The 14,711-nt window shown below is 37.8% G+C and overlaps 1 protein-coding gene across 2 annotated transcripts in view; it reads right to left on the bottom strand.

The window, feature by feature from the left end:
- Nucleotides 1–14,711, bottom strand: part of LOC112630255 (disintegrin and metalloproteinase domain-containing protein 18) — a 149,386-nt gene that overhangs the window by 41,009 nt on the left and 93,666 nt on the right. For both annotated transcript variants that reach the window (XM_025394424.1, XM_025394425.1), the window contains 2 exons: nt 6,274–6,379; nt 3,560–3,749 (listed from right to left, as the gene is read on the bottom strand). In XM_025394424.1, the coding sequence (XP_025250209.1) occupies nt 3,560–3,749; nt 6,274–6,379 (296 nt within the window). The remainder of the gene's footprint in view (nt 1–3,559; nt 3,750–6,273; nt 6,380–14,711) is intronic.

The following is a 14,711-nucleotide window of genomic DNA, read 5'->3' as shown; positions in this document are numbered from 1 at the left end:
TCTTGCCTTTATGATATTTAAAGACAAACTGAACTTTAAAAAAAGACAATCTGATTAAAATAGGCTAGACATGATCCAATGCTTTACTCAGGAGGATATACTGATGACATATAAGTTCATTGAAAAAATATTGAATATAATTAACCATTAAAGAATGCAAATATCACTATGCACATATAAAAATGAGAAAATAATAAGTAGTGCTAACACCAAATGCCAGTGAGCATATGGAGAAACTTCTCACTCACACACTGCTAGTGGAAATGAAAAATGGTAGAGCCACTCAATTAAAGATTACAGCAGTTTCTCATAGAACCAAAAACATACTTAGCTTGCAAATCAGAAATTGCACTCTTAGAAGTTTGTCTTTGGACAAGGAAACAATACCCGTATTATCTCAGTTTCTGCAAGTGATGAAAGGAATGGCACAGCTTGGTCTTTTGCTTCAGATATTTGCATAGGCTGGTATTAAAATGCCAGCCAATTTCATCTGAAGCTTTCACTAAAATGAATATGCTTCCAAATTTGTCACGTGGTTGTCAGAAGGCTGTTGTATTAACATGCTCATTTCCTCAAGGTCTTTTGGGTGGAGGCCATACTCAGTTTCTTCCCATGTATTACTCTTCAACATGGCAGCTTGTTTCATCCAAGTAAGCAATGAAGAAGGGGCAGGAGAACAAAATGAAAAATACTATCTGTTGTAACCTAATATTGTAAGTTATAGTCCACCATTTTTTCCATACTCTATTTGCTAGAAGCAAGTCACTGTGTCCATCCCTCACATGGTTGGTAGGGAAAGTGTATTATGAAGGGAGTAAGCAGAAGATGGTAAGATATTGGAGGGCATTTTAAAAGCTGAGCAGCACAGTTCAGCTTCTAATGTTGCATATCTTTTAGACATAAAAACCACAAGAATTGTCAAGCTCTCCAGCATTCTCATTTCATTATAGCATCAGTTCAAAGCCTATTTCTTCATCTGAGTTAACTCCATCTGTGGATTAAGTTCATGGGTATACTTCCTTGAGTATTGCTCCTCCATTTGTAGATCTTTGACATTAGAGAGTAATCTGTCCCCAACCCCAACAATATATAATGGTAATAAAGGCATAGAATAACTTACAGATACTTTCATTCAAAGTGTGTGTGTTGGGGGGAGGATTAGAACTAAAAAGGAATTACCAGTCCATAGCAATTCTGAAATATCTAGAAGGGCTCATGTTGGGAGTTCCTTGATTGGCTTTCAAGGTTTCTGAATAATCTCTCTTGGCTCTCAGTTCTGCCTTCTCAGTTCTTATTTCATTAAGTATTCCTTCATTTTTCAGGAAAGATAGCACGCGTTTGCCTCTGAGCAATTGTCTCAGCCTGCCTCCTCTCAGTAGAATTTTGGGGGTCCAACAGCCTCTTTTCATTTTGTATTTTCTTTACTGGCAGTTTCTCAAAAACTGTGGGTCTCCTGTGAATCTCTTTGGGACTCATTACATTGAACAAAAGCCATGCTCTCAAATATCTTTGAAATGAACCATTTTCTACCTTGGGCTTCTGCTGAGATGGCTGAAGGACAAAGCTCTGAAGTTTCTAGATGCTCTACTTTTTAAAATTAGAGGATTTGTGAGGCACAGTCTTTCTTTCTTGAAAGTACTTTTGTATAACTGAATAACATTCTGAGTCTTTTATTGTAGAACATTAGTTAAGAGTTGATCTTGACTAATCTTTTGGAACTTTTAACTAGTGTTTTATAGCCTCACTCTTGACCATGGTTTCCTAATAGTTCTTGGAATCCATTTCTTTATTTCAGCATCTTTTGCTGTCTGTAGAGGCTAAGATTTTTCAAAATCATCAATGGTTATGTTTTATTTTAACAGTTCCCTCAGCTTATTTCATTTCATATTATATTATAAGCTGTTAGAAGGGATCAGAAGCTAGATCACCAAGTTATGTACATATTCTACTTTCCACATACGTGTAGAAGACAATATGCTAAGCTTTCTGCCACTATATAAAAAGAACCTTACTTCCTCCAGTCTTTAATAATATACTCCTAACTACCACTTGAGCCCTCACCAGCCAGGTCCTTAAACTCCGGAGTTGTCCTTAAGGTCCGTCCCAGGCAATTTGAGCTTTCTGTACCTTGGTCTTCAACATTCTTTTGGTCCCTATCTACTTCCTTGTTCTATATTCCTTCTCACTTTTTAAGGTATTTGTTACAGCAACACCATATTTCCAGGTATCAAATCTGTATCAGTTATGTATTGCTGCCTAACAAATTATCACCAAAATTAATGACATTAAACAACACATATTTATTATATCACAGCTTCTGTGAGTCTGAAATTCAAGCACATCTTATCTGGGTTCTCTGCTTCACAGTCTCTTACAAGCTGAAATCAAGGTGTTATCTGCTTTCTGGGACTGTTGTCTCATCTCTTGGTCTGACTTGCAAAGCTCCTCTTCATAGCTTGCTTGTGTGGTTTTGGCAGAATTCAGTCCCTCACAGGCTGTTGAACTGAGGGCCTCAGATTTTCACTGTCCCACAGTTGCTTTCCTTGTGGGATTTTCCAGGAAGGCAGCTTGCTTCAGCAAAGCAAGCAATCTGAGAACGCAAGGGAGACAGTCCATGCAAAACAGCAGTCACTATCTGTTCTCATCTTCTTTCTTGTCTCCAACCTCTAATCTTGTGACATTCCAAAACTTTTGCATTTTATTTGTTACAAGCAAGTCATTAGGTACAGCCTACAGGCAAAGGAAGGGATTACACAAAGGAATGAATGACAGAAAGTGGGATCACTGAGAGTCATTACAGGAGCAGATCACCACACGAAGGTTTCTCAAGGGATTAGGGTTGCTGACACCAGATATAACAATTAACTAACTCATCCTCTATTTCTAGGTTTTGTGTTATTTTTACATATCAAATAAGCACCAAATGACATTTAAATGCAACACTCTAATTTATAATTATTGTGCGAAATTTCAGATGCCACATAGTATCATGTTTTCTGGAACATGTGCCCTTATATTGCAAGATTAACCAAGACTCTAAAGCCTTTTTGTCCTCTTTTTATGTTATGATGACACAGATATAAGCGTTCATATATATTCACGCATAAGCCTGTGTATGCATACTATAGCAATGTTTCCCAGTATAGATTGTTTGGTTTCAAACCTTTTGTACACTTGTATTTTGATCAGATACAAGTCAAATAATTTAAGAAATATGTAAAGTCAATTAATGTTCTTTGCGAAGCAAGGAAAATGGGAAACTTTGTATTAGCATTTTACAATTTAAAGCTACCAGATGTCAGTTAGTAAAATCTTGTGCTTAAAAAAAAATATATATATATACTTTTTTTACATAAAGACTGATAGTATTTTAATCCAAAAAGCAATGTAATTGGATAACTTAGGCTTGTTTTAATTATCATTTAAACATCACATGGGAAATAAATGCCAGCACAAGTTTAAATCCATTCAATATAATTGTGATAGTCATCATGGAATGCAGTATCTGATAGTCAACATAATTTAACACAGCTGAATATAAATTATCACATTTTGTTACCATTTCTGGACCACACATGGTGCCATCAGCCACATAGGCATTGTCTGTTCCATCTGATCTCATGGAGGACCCAGTGGCTATAGATACACAGACATGGTCTTGAATATATGAATAAACTGTATATTGAATGTCACTTTTATAAGCATTTTTATGCGGCTGAACACAAGCTAATTTTCCACAGAGAACATCCCTGGAAGTGGAAAGCAAAAAATTCCTTATCAGTTTATCTCTTAATGATAACAAGTTCCAAGTGAGTACTGCATAGATGGTAACATAAATACTGTTAATTGACAGTACAACACTTGAAAAATGCCACACTAAAACATTATTTTATGGTGCACAACAACTAAATGCAACTGTCTTAATAGCAGAATTGAAATGTATATGCTTAACTCAGATGTGAAGACATGACTTCATTTCCTATTATAGAGCCCCAATTTTGGTTCTCTAGGTTCCAGTCGTCTTAGACCATTCACATTTTACCACACTCTGGGAGAATCAGTCACTTGCCCTGGTTTGATATAGCTTGGCCAGCCTGGTCACTTATTACACAAAATTTGCTGAGAGTGGCTAATTGCATTTCTCTTTCTGTACATTTTATTGTGCCTATCATTCTTGTCCTGATGTATGGACAGTACATTTCTGCTGTACACACACCCTTCATTTTGATCCACAATTTCTCCCAACATACAGATATTTCCAGCATATTTAACTTATCTGTTAAAAATTTAAGAACTTTTAGATCCCCTCCATGCCACAAGCATACCAAAGGTTATCTTATCCCACAGATGCTTTATTTTGCCATTTGTAATCTATCATTGGGTAAAATACTGGCTTCTCTATGAGGCTAACAGTATTTCTAGACTATGCTCTGAAAGATAATCTATGTAACTTTTTTTACTTGAAATTATTGAAATCTAATTATCAAATACCATCCTCAATGAGAATAATCATTTTTAGCCATTGATCTGCGTCTACTGAACATGTCATTATTATTTCATCAAAAGGCTCCTCTTAGGGAATTTTACCCGTTTGTCCTAAAAGACCATTTGAGGCTTTTTCAGTATCAGAAGAATAAACTTAATTACATCAAGAAGTAAAGATTGAAATGAGATTAAGAGCTGAAACCTAAATTACGTTCCACTTTTGTCTTCTCTCCAGCATAACTTTTCTACTTTCTCAGGTCTCGATATTTCTTTTGATTTTGGCTCCACTCTCTTTCTATAGAATATATTCTAAACCAGACTTGCATAGTACGTATGTATCCTTCTAGTCTGGCTATCGAGTACAAATTCTTCCTCCAAGTCCATTTTCCCAAAATTCGCACTTATAGTTAAATTCTTAGAACTATTTTTTTCTTTTCTGAAAAGGAATCGCAGTCTGTTTAGATGAGATGATGTATGCTATTCAATTTTAGTTTCATCTAATGATGATATTTCAGGAAAATTCATGTACTATTATCACATAAGACAAAGTCCAAAGGAGTCGTGTTTACTAACTTTCACAATTTCTTCCAGGTATCTTTTATCATTTTTTATGAATAATCTTAAATTAAAGGCAGCAAATGTGCCTCTGAACATCAGGAAGAAGATTAAGTGGGGGTTGTCATACCACCATCTTCTGTCTTTGTGGGGATCCACTGTGGTGTAACTGAGACTGCTGGCCCCTGGTGCTCTGTATTAATATCCAATAGGTGTGGCTGATTATGCAGGGTCTCCTCCTGAGACCCCCACTCATCAGTACTTTCTTTGTGATTCTACCTTTCTTCTTTCCATGTACTAATCCTCCTGTGTTGGGGGAAGTGGGAAGTTCTGCATCTTCTCCACAGCATACATATCCATAGTGATTTCATATAAGGAGGAGGGTGATGGAGGATACTACTTTAATCCCACCCAACTGGATACCTTCTTCATCCATTTCTCATCTTCATAAAGGAACCATATTGTTTTTAACAGTACTGATAGTGGTGCTTACCTGAGGATTTTATTTTGGTTTTTCCTGGCTATGTCTTTGAGACTAAAAGAAACGTCTGCTTCTCCCTGAATTAATTATATCTAATTTTTTTATGTTATTCCCATTCTCTTATTTTGTGAATCTGGCTCTGTTACACATTTTTGTGACTCTTGAATTTTCAATGAAATTAAGGAAGATAAAATTAAGGAAATATTCGTTATGGGGTAGGCATTTCCTTTATTAGATTACTGGATTTCATTAATCCCTTTATTACATGGATTATAGTGACACTACGTCCCAATAGTCTGAATTTAGCTATTAACAGATACTTCCATGCTTTACATATTGATGTTTTGGACACAATCAGCAAAAGCAAAAATAACTTTCTTCTTCTCAACAATTCTATGTCTTAAAAATCAAAGCTTGAGATTTGCTTTAAGATTGTTGCTATTTACAGACTTAATACAAAACATCATTTGAATTCTCAATATAGAGTAGCAGTTCTGATTTCTGGCACTGTGTGTCCATTTTCTTCCTCTGTTACTAAGTATTAGCATTTTTTTTTTTTGTCCAATCTCATTTTTAGGATGATATCAAGGGAAAATAATATAAAATCCTGAATTTCATAGAAAAAAAGTATGTACTGGTATTTGAAAATATTCCCATGTTACACAATTTAACGTTCATTACTACTTAGTATCTCTTGATAAAAATACATAATTTTTATGATTCAAATAAGTAATCATTTTCTACATACGTACTTCCTTTCACATGGTAATGGTTGTGAATTTTTAAAACCACAGTTTTCAGATCTTTCATGCAGAGAATTAACTTCTTTAAAACAGGCAAATGGAGCACCTTGAGCACCTTAAAATGCAAACATGTCAGTTGAATTATCAGTCTTAATATAAATTAAATGTCAGTAACAGACTAAGGAAATTTAATTTCAAAAAGATAATGTACTTACTGATCATGCTTTTGTTCCTATGCATACCCTGTCGATGCAAGTAGAAAGAAATATTGTCTTATCTTACACACACAGAAAATGATTATATCTATTGCAGTAAGTTATTTTTTTAAAAAACAGTATGTTTCTTTTTCTGGTGGGAGCAAATACTTCCTAGTCTAATGAATATTGGGCTTGACCTTGTAACTTCCTCTTCTTAACGAAATGAGAGATCTGAAGCATGTCACTTATGGACAGAAACCTCTGGAACTTACATAGTTTTCCAGAGTCTATCTCCTGTCCTTTGTAGCACATGTGTTTTATTTGGTCCTTCTAGCATGCTGGCTATACTTTGCTTATTTTGCCTGACTAGTATAAAATCACTGATGGATTGGATCAATGTTACGTTTTATGAGAAGTCCAAATCTCTTCTACTGTATTATGATGGAGGGAAAAAGAGCAAATGTAACCCTGGAGAAAAATTCTAAATGAATCCTGTTATCCACTCTATGTGAATGTAAACTATTTCTAATCTTCTTTTCAAATAAGGATAGAAAATAATACACTTGCCAAGATGGCCGAATAGGAACAGCTCCAGTCTGCAGCTCCCAGTGTGATCAATGCAGAAGACGGGTGATTTCTGCATTTCCAACAGAGGTACCTGGTTCATCTCACTGGGACTGGCTGGACAGTGGGTGCAGCCCATGGAGGGTGAGCTGAAGCAGAGCGGGGCATCACCTCACCTCAGAAGCACAAGGGGTTAGAGGATTTCCCATTCTTAGCCAAGAGAAGCTGTAACAGACTACCTGGAAAAATGGGGCACTCCCACCCAAATATTGCACTTTTCCCAGGGTCTTAGAAATCGGCAGACAAGGTGATTCTCTCCTGTGCCTGGCTCGACAGGTCCCACGCCCACAGAACCTTGCTCGCTGCTAGTGCAGCAGTCTGGGATCGATCTGCGAGACAGCAGACTGGGTGGGGGAGGGGCATCTGCCATTGCTGAGGCTTGAGTAGGTAAACAAAGTGGCCAGGAAGCTGGAACTTGGTGGAGCCCACCACAGCTCAACAAGGCCTACTGCGTCTAGACTCCACCTCTGTGGGCAGGGCATACCTGAACAAAAGGCAGCAGACAACTTCTGCAGACTTAAACGTCCCTGTCTGATAGTTCTGAAGAGAGCAGTGGTTCTCCCAGCATGACAGTTGAGCTCTGAGAAGGCACAGACTGCCTCTTCAAGTGGGTCCCTGACCCCCGTGTAGCCTAACTAGGAGACACCTCCCAGTAGGGGCCGACAGACACTTCATATAGGTGGCTGCCCCTCTGGGACGAAGCAATATTTGCTGTTCTGCAATATTTGTTGTTCTGCAGCCTCCGCTGGTGATACCCAGGAAACAGGGTCTGGAGTAGACCTCCAGCAAACTTCAACAGACCTGCAGCTGAGGGACCTGACCATTAGAAGGAAAACTAGCAAACAGAAAGAAATAGAATCAACATCAACAAAAAGGTCATCTATACCAAAATCCCATCTGTAGGTCACCAACATCAAAGACCAAAGGTAGACAAAACCACAAAGATGGGGAGAAACCAGAGCAGAAAAGCTGAAAATTCTAAAAATCAGAGTGCTGCTTCTCCTCTAAAGGATCACAGCTCCTCGCCAGTAATGGAACAAAGCTGGATGGAGAATGACTTTGACGAGTGGACAGAAGTAGGCTTCAGAAGGTTGGTAATAAACTTCTCCAAGCTAAGGAGGATGTTCAAATCCATCACAAGGAAGCTAAAAACCTTGAAAAAAGATTAGATGAATGGCTCACTAGAATAAGCAGTGTAGAGAAGACCTTAAATGACCCGATGGAGCTAAAAACCATAGCACGAGAACTTCGTGAGGCATGCACAAGCATCAATAGCCGATTCGATTAAGTGGAAGAAAGGGTATCAGTGATTGAAGATGAAATTAATGAAATAAAGTGAGAAAACAAGGTTAGAGAAAAAAGAGTAAAAAGAAATGAACAAAACCTCCAAGAAATATGGGACTATATGAACAGACCAAATCTATGTTTGATTGGTATACTTGAAAGTGATGGGGAGAATGGAAGCAAGTTGGAAAACACTCTTCAGGATATTATCCAGGAGAACTTCCCCAACCTAGCAAGGCAGGCCAACATTTAACTTCAGGAAATACAGAGAACACTGCAAAGATACTTCTCGAGAAGAGCAACCTCAAGACACATAATTGTAAGATTCACAAAGGTTGAAATGCAGGGAAAAATGTTAAGGGCAGCCAGAGAAAGAGTTCGGATTACCCACAAAGGGAAGCCCATCACACTAACAGTGGATCACTTGGCAGAAACCTTACAAGCCAGAAGAGAGTGGAGGCCAATATTCAACATTCTTAAGGAAAAGAATTTTCAACCCAGAATTTCATATCCAGTCAAACTAAGTTTCATAAGTGAAGGAGAAATAAAATCCTTTACAGACAAGCAAATGCTGAGAGATTTTGTCACCACCAGGCCTGCCTTACAGGAGCTCCTGAAGGAAGCACTAAACATGGAAAGAAAGAACTGGTACCAGCCACCGCAAAAACAGGCCAAATTGTAAAGACCATCGATGCTGTGAAGAAACTGCATCAATTAATGGGAAAAATAACCAGTGAACATCATAATGATAGGATCAAATTCACACATAACAATATTAACCTTAAATGTAAATGGGATAACTGCCCCAATGAAAAGCCACAGACTGGCAAATTGGATAAAGAATTAAGACCCATCAGTGTGCTGTATTCAGGAGACTCATCTCACATGCAAAGATGCACATAGGCTCAAAATAAAGGGATGAAGGAAGATCTACCAAGCAAATGGAAAGCAAAAAAAAGCAGGGGTTTCAATCCTAGTCTCTGATAAAACAGACTTTAAACCAACAAAGATAAAAAGAGACAATAAAGGCCATTACATAATGGTAAAGGGATCAATTCAACAGGAAGAGCTAACTATCCTAAATATATATATGCACCCAATACAGGAGCACCCAGATTCATAAAGCAAGTCCTTAGAGACCTACAAAGAGACTTAGACTCCCACACAATAATAATGGGAGACTTTAACACCCCACTGTCAATATTAGACAGATCAATGAGACAGAAGGTTAACAAGGATATTCAGAACCTGAACTCAGCTCTGCAACAAGCAGGCCTAATAGACATCCACAGAACTCTCCAGCCCAAATCAACAGAATATACATTATTCTCAGCACCACATTGCACTTATTCTAAAACTGATCACAAAATTGGAAGCAAAGCACACCTCAGCAAATGTAAAAGAACAGAAATCACAACAAACTGTCTCTCATACCACAGTGCACTCAAATTAGAAGTCAAAATTAAGAAACTCACTCAAAACCACACAACTACATGGAAACTGAACAATCTGCTCCTGAATGACTACCGAGTAAATAATGAAATGAAGGCAGAAATAAAGATGTTCTTTGAAACCAATGAGAACAAAGACACAATGTACCAGAATTTCTGGGACACATTTAAAGCAGTGTGTAGAGGGAAATTTATAGCACTAATGTCCACAAGAGAAAGCAGGAAAGATCTAAAATCAACACCTTAACACCATGATTAAAAGAACTAGAGAAGCAAGAGCAAATAAATTCAAAAGCTAGCAGAAGGCAAGAAATAACTTAGATCAGAGCAGAACTGAAAGAGATAGAAACACAAAAAAACCCTTAAAAAAATCAATGAATCCAGGATCTGGATTTTTGAAAATATCAATGAAATTGACAGACTGCTAGCAAGACTAATAAAGAAGAAAAGAAAGAAGAATCAAATAGATGCGATAAAAAATGGCAAAGGGATACCATCACTGATCCTACAGAAAGACAAACTACCATCAGAGAATACTATAAACACCTCTACACAAATAAACTAGAAAATCTAGAAGAAATGGATAAATTTCTGGACACATACACCCTCCCAAGACTAAACCAGGAAGAAGTTGAATTCCTGAATAGACAAACAATAGACCCTGAGGCAATAATTAATAGCCTACCAACCAAAAAAAGTCCAGGACCAGACAGATTCACAGCTGAATTCTACCAGAGGTACAAGGAGGAGCTGGTACCATTCCTTCTGAAACTATTCTAATCAATAGAAAAAGAGGGAATCCTCCATAACTCATTTTATGAGGCCAACATCATCCTCATACCAAAGTCTGGCAGAGACACAACAAAAAAAGAGAATTTTAGACCAATATCCCTGATGGACATCAATGCGAAAATCCTCAATAAAATACTGGCAAACCGAATCCAGCAGCACATCAAAAAGCTTATCCATCACGATCAAGGGGGCTTCATCCCTGGGATGCAAGGCTGGTTCAACATATGCAAATCAATAAATGCAATCCATCATATAAACAGAACCAAAGACAAAAACCACATGATTATCTCAATAGATGCAGAAAATGCCTTTGACAAAATTCAACAGCACTTCATGCTAAAAACTCTCAATAAACTGTGTATTCATGGAACGTACCTCAAAATCATAAGAGCCCACAGACAATAGCATACTGAATGGGCAAAAGCTGGAAGCATTCCCTTTGAAAACTAGCACAAGACAAGGATGCCCTCTCTCACCACTCCTAGCCAACATAGTGTTGGAAGTTCTGGCCAGGGCAATCAGACAGGAGAAAGAAAGAAAGGGTATTTAATTTAGGAAATGAGGATGTCAAATTGTCCCTGTTTGCAGATGACATGATTGTATATTTAGAAAACCCCATCATCTCAGCCCAAAATCTCCTTAAGCTGATAAGCAACTTCAGCAAAGTCTCAGGATACAAAATCAATGTGCAAAAATCACAAGCATTCTTATACACCAGTAACAGATAAACAGAGAGCCAAATCTTGAGTGAACTCCCATTCACAATCGCTACTAAGAGAATAAAATACCTAGGAATCCAACTTACAAGGGATGCAAAGGATCTCTTCAAGAAGAACTACAAACCACTGCTCAATGAAATAAAAGAGGACACAAACAAATGGAATAATATTCCATACTCATGAATAGAGAATCAATATCGTGAAAATGGCCATACTGCCCGAAGTATTTTATAGATTCAATGCCATCCCCATCAAGCTACCAATGACTTTCTTCACAGAATTGGAAAAAAACTACTTTAAATATCATATGGAACCAAAAAAGAGCCTGCATAGCCAAGACTATCCTAAGCAAAAAGAACAAAGCTGGAGGCATCACGCTACCTGGCTTCAAGCTATACTACAAGGCTAGAGTAACCAAAACAGCATGGTACTGGTACTAAAACAGATACATAGACCAATGGAATGGAACACAGGCCTCAGAGATAACACCACGCATGTGCAACCATCTGATCTTTGACAAACCTGACCAAAAGAAGAAATGGGGAAAGGATTCCCTATTTAATAAATGGTACTGGGAAAACTGGCTAGCCATATGTAGAAAGTTGAAACCAGATCCCTTTCTTACACTTTATAGAAAAATTACTTCAAGATGGATTAAAGACTTAACTGTTAGACCTAAAACCATAAAAACCCTAGAAGAAAACCTAGGCAATACCATTCAGGACATAGGCATGGGTAAGGACTTCATAACTAAAATACCAAAATCTATGAAAACAAAAGCCAAAATACACAAATGGAATCCAATTAAACTAAAGAGCTTCTACATGTCAAAAGAAACTACCATCAGAGTGAACAGGCAACCTACAGAATGGGAGAAAATTTTTGAATCTACCCATCTGACAAAGGACTAATATAGAGAATCTACAAAGAAGTCAAACAAATTTACAAGAAAAAACAACCCCATCAAAAAGTGGGCAAAGGATATAAATAGACACTTCTCAAAAGAAGACATCTATGCAGCCAACAGACACATGAAAAAATGCTCACCATCACTGGTCATCAGAGAAACGCAAATCAAAACCACCGTGAGATACCATCTCATGCCAGTTAAAATGGTGATCATTAAAAAATCAGGAAACAACAGATCCTGGAGAGGATGTAGAGAAATAGGAATGCTTTTACACTGTTGGTGGGAGTGTAAATTAGTTCAACCATTGTGGAAGACAGTGTGATGATTCCTCAAGGATCTAGAACTAGAATTTGCCATTTGACCCAGTGATTCCATTACTGGGTATATACCTAAAGGATTATAAATTATGCTACTGTAAAGATACATGCACATGTATGTTTATTGTGGCACTATTCACAATAGCAAAGACTTGGAACCAACCCAAAGGTCCATCAATGATAGACTGGATTAAGAAAATGTGGCACATATACACCATGGAATAGTATGCAGCCATAAAAAAGGTTGAGTTAATGTTCTTTGCAGGGACATGGATGAAGCTGGAAACCATCATTATCAGCAAACTATCACAAGGACAGAAAACCAAACAGTGCCTGTTCTCACTCATAGGTGGGAATTGAACAATGAGATCACTTGGACACAGGGCAGGGAACATTACACACCAGGGCCTGTCAGAGGGTGGGGGGTGGGGAGAACGATAGCATTAGGAAAAATATCTAATGTAAATGATGAGTTGATGGGTACAGCAAACCAACATGGCACATGTATACGTATGTATCAAACCTGCACGTTGTGCACATGTACCCTAGAACTTAAAGTATAATAAATAATAATAATAATAATACACTTGCTTCTAGGGGCAAGTGTATCAGGGGATACACTTTTCACAGATATTTGAGGCCATGCTAATCTGCTCTAGCAAGGACATACACTGGCACAGTGAATGCAATCAAGTCTACTGCCTGATTACATTTGTAGTAGTTTAATATTATCTTCCAGGATGATCTTGTTTCTGCAGGGATCATATTGAATAATTTAACATGTGTATTATACAGCCAACCACCCCTTCATCCTTTAGATCTTTAAAGGTAGCACTAATTTCTTGAAGCAGACAGTTACAGATATCAAACACACTAAGGTCCCACTGAGGGAATTGCACAAACTATTAAATATGCCAACTCCAATTATATACACTAGGTCTGAGAAATAACCAAATGGATTTGTGGAACTAGCAGACCCACTGTAAACTGAAACTTGGCCAGGACTCTATTTAACTTTGGGTGTCTCTAAGTCCTCACTGTCACAGGGAGACCATGATCACATTGGGCTTCTGGATATTAATGTCAATGCAGTCTGTGTCCACTAGTTTTTAAAATGCTTGGATATTTTCTTTTCCCCAGTGAACAGATATGTGATTAATGGTTGTAAGTCCATATGGGAACATACTAGAGGAATAGTTAACATGTATATTTGCCAAGGTGCTATGGGGTTTTTTTTCTACGGCCCTTGCTCCTGCTTAAATCAATGAGTTCTGGCTCTGAAAATTGGTTTAGATTCAGAGTGTGGACCTAACATTGCGATATTTACTGAGATAACTCTTCACAGCCTCCTAGTCATCTATTTTAATACATTTCCTTTAATGGAACAATCTGAGTAGCACCCTTATTGGCTGCTCACAGAATACAGGGAAATCATACTGTATTAACTCTCTCCCTGACACTTGGTAGAGAAGGTACCCATGTCTGCTACTGCGTATCTACTGCTTATAACAACATTATTCATCTGGCTTCTGGTAGTTAAGCACTGTTATTGGGTCTTGATTTTTCCAGATCTTATCATATCCATTGCTACTGGTGAGTGTACTACTATAGTGGCATTCCGACTGTGACTTAGAGGAGGCCGTCTTTGAAATTTATAGTGAATATGGTATCCCTTTCTCTAGCACATTCCTTATGGCCTTGGGCTTTCCTGTTTTGCCAAATCATTTGGCCTTAAATACACAGTATATAGATTACAGTATTCCCACTTCCCTGAGCCTTTTCCTTTTTTTCTCCACTATCTGCTATGGAAATTCTGTCATTTAAATTTCACTTAGGGTGAGTCATCATGTTTTTTCCATGCTGCTGGAAGCCATCCTAGTGGAAAGATTTTACTGTCTTCTAGGATCTGTGCCAGTATGTTAAATGCTGTACTTTGGGAGAGTGCTCCCAAAACAATAAATACCCCCCTATCCCATGTTGTGTTCCTCTATTCAATCTCATGTTCAAGCTCTCAGAATTCAGTCCCATGTGTACTTCCCTGATGTTGGCAGTAACTGCTGGCTAGGACCAAATCTTTTTGGGGTATAGTTTCCTTACTGCTTTATAAAGTCTCTCACATCCCTGTCTCTATTATTCTGTGCCTTTTCTCCATT

The sequence above is a fragment of the Theropithecus gelada genome, chromosome 8 (assembly GCF_003255815.1).
Source record: "Theropithecus gelada isolate Dixy chromosome 8, Tgel_1.0, whole genome shotgun sequence".
NCBI classification, from domain to species: Eukaryota; Metazoa; Chordata; class Mammalia; order Primates; family Cercopithecidae; genus Theropithecus; species Theropithecus gelada.
Note: the sequence above shows the minus strand (reverse complement) of the source record. Positions and strands in the feature narration are given on the sequence as shown.